General features: G+C 35.9%; 1 protein-coding gene across 2 annotated transcripts in view; it reads right to left on the bottom strand.

Annotated features, from left to right (window-relative positions):
- Positions 1-438: 438 nt before the first annotated feature.
- The window catches only part of LOC111477147 (protein DETOXIFICATION 54-like), an 8651-nt gene continuing 1362 nt past the window's right edge, over positions 439-7727 (bottom strand). Inside the window, exons 1-4 of one of the 2 annotated variants that reach the window (XM_023121151.1) lie at positions 5438-6222; positions 5099-5205; positions 4146-5021; positions 439-1135 (exon numbers count right to left, since the gene is read on the bottom strand). In XM_023121151.1, the coding sequence (XP_022976919.1) occupies positions 596-1135; positions 4146-5021; positions 5099-5152 (1470 nt within the window). In that variant the 5' untranslated portion in view covers positions 5153-5205; positions 5438-6222 and the 3' untranslated portion in view covers positions 439-595. Of the gene's footprint in view, positions 1136-4145; positions 5022-5098; positions 5206-5437; positions 6223-7727 lie in introns of those variants that run through there. The other variant, XM_023121152.1, reaches the window with a different exon arrangement.

Below are 7727 nucleotides of genomic sequence, written 5' to 3'. Positions count from 1 at the left end.
AAAAAAAAAAAAAAAAAAAAAAAAACAAGCCATCTACAGAGGTATGAATTCTACTCCTTTACACGTTAGGAATCACAAATCTCTACAACGATAGACTAATGTCTATATATACTCCACTCGAACAAAGTACGCCATAAAACTTCCTATTAATTGAGGTTGGACTCCTTTCTTTGGAGTCCTCGAACAAAGTGCCCAATTTGTTCGACATTTGAATATTCTATTTACGTTGCTAAGTTAAAAGCATGGATCTGATACTATGATAACAATTACAGATCTCCATAATGGTATAATATTTGTCCACTTTGAACATAAACTCTCGTGACTTTGTTTTTGATTTCTTCAAAATGTCTCGTATGAGTGTATTCCTTACTTATAACCCATAATCATTCCTGATTGGATTTATATGATTATGACAAACAAGAATGACTTGGAAGCCTCTAATCAAACTCTGCATCACCACAAGACTTTCAAAAAAGCAAAGGAACATTCACACAAAATAGATAACACCACCAACAACCAAAAACACGAAAAAACAAGAAGAAGAAGAAGAAGAAGAAGAAGAAACCATTTCAATCTCTCTCTAGAGAATGTAAAGTTAATGGCTATTTTCCTCACCAAGGAGCCCCATGGTTTCCTCTTCTGCACTATTAGCGGCCGTCATTTCCAAACCAGTGAGCTGCTTAGCCTTCAAAGCCTCAGCGTCCCAATCAGTCTTCACCAAAACCATATATAACATCGACACAGCACAAGCGATCTGGGCGGAGAGCAGCCCAAACCAAAGCCCAACAAACCCAACTCGAAGACCAAATGCTAAGCCCACAGCCACAGGGGTGCCCACCAGGTAAAAGGATCCTAAGTTGATACGAGCACCCACAGCAGGACGGGCAGTGCCACGAAGGATGCCGTATCCAGTGGTCTGCGGGGAGTTCCAAAGCTCACAGAGACCTATGATTGGCAAAGCCGAAGAGACCAATGATTTAACCGACATATCATCTGTGAAAAATGTGGCCCATGTCCGCCGGAGAATCACCGTCCACGTCACGTTGATTCCGCCTACCACAAGTGCGCATCCCAATGCCACCATGGCTGCAGCTTTCGCTTTCCTTGGCTTTCCACTTCCCAGCTCCTTCCCTACCTGCCTTGCGTTATGTACATTTTACACCCTAATCAGATCAAGAATGATGATGATGATGATGATGATCAATTGATCATAAACAAAAAGGATGAGATCAACGGTGGGGATTCATGTGGACACACTCGCTTCCCAACAAAATCATATTTTATTGCATCAATCAAATCAGAAGCTTTTTAATGGGTTACAACAATCTAAGTGCGTTCTCGGTTGTCACATCAGATCTTTAACAATTTACAAGAAAGATGACAAAATGAATTTACTCTCCCAGTAAAACACATTCGGAAGTTTTTCTCAACTAATTCTACTTTCATTCAACTTAACACTCTGTCTAGCTATAAGGATACCAAAAAACACATTAATTATAAGGAGAATTTGGATTTATTATTATTATTATTATTTTTTTGGGATGAAAGTCTTTATTTGTAATTATTTAGGAATGAAATAAATTATAAAGGAAATAAAAACCCCTAATAAAAGGCTAAATATCATCTAATATCTTTGCTATAATAAATGATCAATATATGTACTAAAAGGTCAAATATGATATCTATCTACAAGTCATTTCTAGATGCTTCTTTTGGAAGAGCAGGGATAAGATCTATGGAATCTATTGGACTAAGACCCAAAATATCACCCAAGGACTGAAAATCGGGACTCAAAACGAGTAAATCAAGCTTAATTCAAGCAATCACTCAAGAGAAGAAAGGATTTTAGCTTGCCGGATTCATAAAAGAAAGAAGAAGCCGAGTCTTTTAGGGCAATAAAAAAAGGGCTTAAATGAAAAGAGCAACAAAAGTCTTTCACAAACGTGAGTTCAAGACCTCTGATTCAAATCCAATCAACTAGATCCGATCACATGATCAAGGAACTATTCATGAAAAAGAAGTTCCAGCCAATTTCGATATGTTAACCCATAATAGAAGACTAAATACCTTCTATCATACAAAATATTTATCTATCATAAAGGGTCAAATATGATCCATATAGTAAACCGTAATTTAAACTAAATATCCTCAACAATTCTTGAGTTTGAGTTCACATGAGCCTTTTTCCCTTAAAGTTAAGTCCTAAAGTAGTATTTTATTTGCCTCTAATAATCTTCTCCTCAAATAAATTTGTTCTCTTCTAAATCCATCCTCTTAGCTCAAAGTCCAAAAATTTCTCCAACTAAGACCATAATTCTGATATCAATTTGACAAAGACAACATATCAAAATAATATTGTCTACCTAACCTCTAAGTAAAGTTCCACTCAAACATAATTCATATCGAAATAATTGTTCTCAGACGACCTCTTCCTTTTCTAGTCAACTTCATTGGTACTTAACAATACTGATGCGTAATAAAAGAGTGCGGTGCCTATACGAAAGAATACTGGACCCATCGTGTACACAACTTTTTAGATCATCAGTGGACAGGCTGTCCCTACGTACACGTGCTACCCTCTTCTCACCCCCTCCCGTTCTCCAAAACGCATGCTATCTTATGCATCATGGTTCTGCACCTCCCAGACGCACAAATAGGCATATCATGTGCCCAAATAAATGCCAATATAATTTCAGCCCCACTGTTAATGGAGAGCTTAAATGTAAATGGTGTTAGATTCATGGGGGATTAAATGGCTTACAAAATTTACTAGATTTTCCACTTTTTCCAAATTAATGAACTGGTTTGAAGAAATCTTCTCATGAAATGGCATGTACTTTAAACGGCAATCTCCGCTGAACCATGAACATAGAAATAAAGGGTAAACAAAAACAACTAAAGAATGTAAAAATATCCTCGCTTGCCTCATACAGTCAAGCTCATTAATTGTCTATATAATTTAGAAAAATTATACCTAGAAATTTTAGAAGAATGATCTAAGTATTGGATACATATTACTTTAAAAAAAAGAATTAAGATCTTAGAAATAAATGATTAGATATTTTAGAAATAAATGGTTTAATTCCTACCATAAATACCCATCCAACCTAATTTTATTCCAAAAGATATACAAAGCACATGAGGGGCAGTGTTAGAATCCATCTCCTACTAAAGAGAGAAAATATCTTCCCTTATTTTCCACTTGGAAGAACGGACACCTTACTGGGCTGATTTGATAATCAAACTGGTAGAAATATGAACCAGAAAACTGGGATGGTTATTTAAGTATTCATTCCGCAAGCCGCAAGTACCAAATCGAGGCTAAATCTTAATACTAACATGACTCGAAATAAGAAGAGTTCATCTTATATAGGGTGACAAATAAGATAACCAGGGAAAAGTTTCATAATCAAGAGGAAAAAGTTAGGCCGCATTGGTCTATGGTGCAAGATAGCCAGAAAGTTTACCTAGAGAAAAAACCCCTCTTTCAATGCGTGATAGTTCACTGATGGGTGCTCTTAGGCTGAAGTTGAACGGGCGGCTAAACAATTAGCCAAGAAACATAGAAAGGAGTGTGTTCTACCTAAAGAGAGAGATACGCGCACGAGCAGTGGTGGACGGAGACCACCTCCAGAGTAAGAACCACTAAGGTCTAATCTAAAAGGGAAAAACGCACTAAGGATTTATCCCTTTTGAAGATATGGAGTTCACATGCATACGTGTAAGATACAAAATGTCCTAAAATGCTAATATACCTATAACCAACCAAAGAAGAGAGAGAGACGGCTGAAAATGAAAGGTTCCACATCGAAATATAGGATTAGAAAATGACGTGGGTTATTGGTACAAGTCTGTAAATTTATAGCTTTACTCAATTGAAGGTTTTTACCAGTTGACCATACCGGATTTTGACTGACAAACTGTACAATTGACAAATGTTAAACAAGGATCATGAGAAACAAGCATATTACTTGTCAAAAATTAATGATTACATAATATACAAAGATAATCATAATAATAATTGGCAGACGTGTAGAGATAAATCTAGCGTAATGCTTTCACAATTTTTCTAGATTTATAGATACGACCGAGAAAAATGTAAGAAAAAAACATAATAATTATAAGAGATTGGGGAGGAAACTTACCCTGGAGGAGACGCAACCAGAGAGAGCCAGGGGTACGGTGTACATCATGCTTGTAGTTTGGATGAGAATCCCAGTGGCGGCCACAGCCGACGTTGGATTGGATAAATAACCAGACAATACTGTCACTATTTCATACCACCACCACTCCAAACATATTCCCAAGCAACTCGGTATAGCCAGCTTCATCACTGGCCCCACGCCTCCACAAACCTCGCCCACCTTCAACGTCCATCTCATCTCCCCTTTCCTTCCCCACACCCACACGTATCCGCATAACAATCCCACAATGTTCAAATTCGTTATCACCGAAGCCATTGCCACTCCTTGCATTCCCATCCCCAGCGCCACCACCATCATGTAATTCAGAGGCACATGAAGGCCAACTGCTACCAGAGTGCTATACATCAAGGGTTTCGTGTCCTCTTGTGACCTCAAAAATATTTTTAAGGGTTGCAACAAGGTGTTTGTTAAAAGGTCTGGAAGAGAATAAATACAATAAATAGCCGCCATCCTTGTGATTTGGTGATCTTGACCCAAAAACACCATGATGTTATCAAGGTTGATCCAGAGAAAACCGATGGGTATAGTTGCAAAGAGAAGGATTAAGATCATGCGTTGCAGAGAAAGACAGAGGAGGTCCCAATTTTTACTTCCGTAGGCTTGGCTGCATAAGGGTTCCAACCCAGCGGCTAAACCCACCATAACAGAATAGCCTGTGATATTTGTAAATCCTATAGCAAGTGCACCACCTGCAAGCTCAAGGCTTCCAATTCTGCCCAAGAACAAGACAGAGACCACCTGCCTTAAAAACACCAAGAAGTTCATGGTAGTTACCGGAAAGGTCAAACCCCACAGCTCTTTCAACTCTTCTACCACCTGTAATTAGCCGTTATACAATCTTCAAATCTTGAACAAAAACCGGGGAACGTTAAATTTTTGGTTCGTTTCTGTACCTGAGAAACAGAGAGGGCTTTGATTGAAGAGGCATCTGGGTTTCCGACTTCCATTTTTTCCAACCAAGAAATTATATTTTTTTTAATTTCTCGACGAGGAGTATAAGCTGCATGGACACGCTCGATCAAACAATGAACAAAAGAGAAATCGGCGTCATAAAATTTATCGATGAATCCAGACCTCCAATGGAAAGTGTGGCATTTAGAACAATGAGTAGGAAAACAAAGTAGAGTATGAAAACAAAGTAGAGTATGAAAACAGCCTAAACAATTCAACTATTAATGAGATTCGAGTTTATTAAAATATGTTTGAAACTTTTTGATCGCCCCGAAACATACCTTCCTACGCTGGTATAGAAATCTGACTCTGAAGTGCAGGAGTTAGAAGAAGCAAGCAAAAGCTAGGAATGAATAAGAAGACGAAGGAAGACAGAAACAACCAAGCAGGAATCTCGAATTTTAATTGTTTACCTCAAAAAGGAAATAAAATACGATGTAATGCTCAAGTGCTTTTAATCAGCTATTTTATTTTATTAAGGTATACATGCACGCCCATACCATGTTGTATTATATACACAGAGCGACATATATTTGTGCTTAGAAAAGCAGAAATGACTTATAAAGTGGCTGCTATGGCCTACTACCTACCACACGCACATATTGACAAATAGTTGAATGATTAGAGCTTAGAGTGAATGAAAATGATGGTAGCAGCACAAGGGAATAGAGATAAGTAAGCAGGAAAGACAATGGGAGGGGGAAGGAGGAAGGGGCAGACGGAAAGGGGCGGCAAAAAGAAACGGATCCATTTGTTGGCGTTTCGATGATTGATAACTTTTAATATCCAAGATTTTCTACTTTTTATACTCTCTTTAAACCATGGGAAACCGAAAAGTTAAATCTTTTTTTCTTTTCGGCACGACCCACCATGTGTGACCACACGAATACAGAGTGGGTGGGGACGGGTCAAATATGAGGGTTGGAAGAGTCGGCACTTGAAGGCCAACAGCAATGGAGACTGGACTCAAAACTCCAATTTTCTTGTGCTTCCCATGACCAAAATTGTGTTTTCAAACTTCATAAACGTTGGAACAGAAAAAAAGACATACATATCCACTTATCCTCTAGAATTCACAACTAAACAAAATATGAAATTATTAACTCAAAAGTTTTTCTCAAATGTCAAAGTTATTTAAGAGTATGACTACTTTAATAGAAGAGAATATTATAACCATAAAGAAACTATTACATTTCAATCTATTCTTTCTAAAATAAAGAAATAAATAAAAGATACAACATATATGCTTCTTATGTTGGAAAGCATTTATATGACCATATATTTAAGGACGTGTACGAATGAAATTTATAAAACACAAATGTGATCAACCCAACAAAATATTTGATACAATAATCATATAGACGTTAAATTCTATAATATTTATAACTTAAAAATCATATTCTTAATGGATTACTCTTACTTTACCTATAATCAATACATTACAAAAACTATAAACTATAGTTACATAGATATGCAAATGAGAGAATAAAAATCAAGCATTTGGTATATATGCGTATGAGAACCAAAGAAACAAAAAAAAAAAAAAAAATACACGTATATGCAATTTCAATTCCTAATATGAATAAATAGTTTTTATTTTATTTTATTATTATTGCGGAGCTAAATAAATTGAAAAAACAATATCACGTGCAATTAACCTATAAATGAATGACAAAGAATTATCAACAAACAAATTAAGAAAATCACAAGCTGCAAAAAAAAAAAAACCAATTGGCAAATGTATTCTAGCGATTTTAAAGCAAATGTTATAATAATTCAAATATATAGAAACTTGATGCAATGGTCTTTTGCTAGCAATTAACTAAAACATTTAATAACCTCTACAATATTAATTTAAGCATTATTAAATGACCAAACTATGTATTTTCGATGTTGAACCAAAAAAACAAAAAAAATATAATCAAATTCACTAATTTATACAATAAAAGAAATTTGGTAAGAGGTTAATGCACTCAGCCAAAAGAAATGTTATCCGCTCACAAATTAGAATTTGTAGGCCATGTCTGTTGGTACACTGGCTCCCGTTAGCTCTTTCTGAATCAATATTATTCAAGTTAATGATTGAGAAAATTAAAAAAAAAACAACAATTATATAAATGAATCTAGATTAATAGAAAATTCTGACATAACGAAGTGCCTCATAGCCTCTGTCCGATATTCCTTTGTACTTATTGAACACTGCAATAATACACATCCAACTTCATTGCTTCCATTGTCTTCTACTTCGCAAACAAATTAAAACGAAATAACAAATTCTAAATCGTAGCCTCCAAACGCATTCAGTAAAATTCTCAAACTCCTCTACAAATACGCTAAACAATAATCAGCCAAGTTAAAAAATCCAAATCTGAAAAATAAATCAAGGCACTCAAATGAACACTACACTACAATACAACACAAATTTCAAATCAACTCCACCAGTAATGGTCGAAACTCGATCAAGATAATCAAATAGAGAATCGTGTAACAAACGTACTAGAAATTAGGTTCTGTTCAAAAAAAAAAAAAACTCATCTACTTAGTAATAACCGCCAATCTTCGGCGGTTTTC

The sequence above is a fragment of the Cucurbita maxima genome, unplaced genomic scaffold (genome assembly GCF_002738345.1).
Source record: "Cucurbita maxima cultivar Rimu unplaced genomic scaffold, Cmax_1.0 Cma_Scf00003, whole genome shotgun sequence".
Classification (NCBI taxonomy): Eukaryota; Viridiplantae; Streptophyta; class Magnoliopsida; order Cucurbitales; family Cucurbitaceae; genus Cucurbita; species Cucurbita maxima.
Note: the sequence above shows the minus strand (reverse complement) of the source record. Positions and strands in the feature narration are given on the sequence as shown.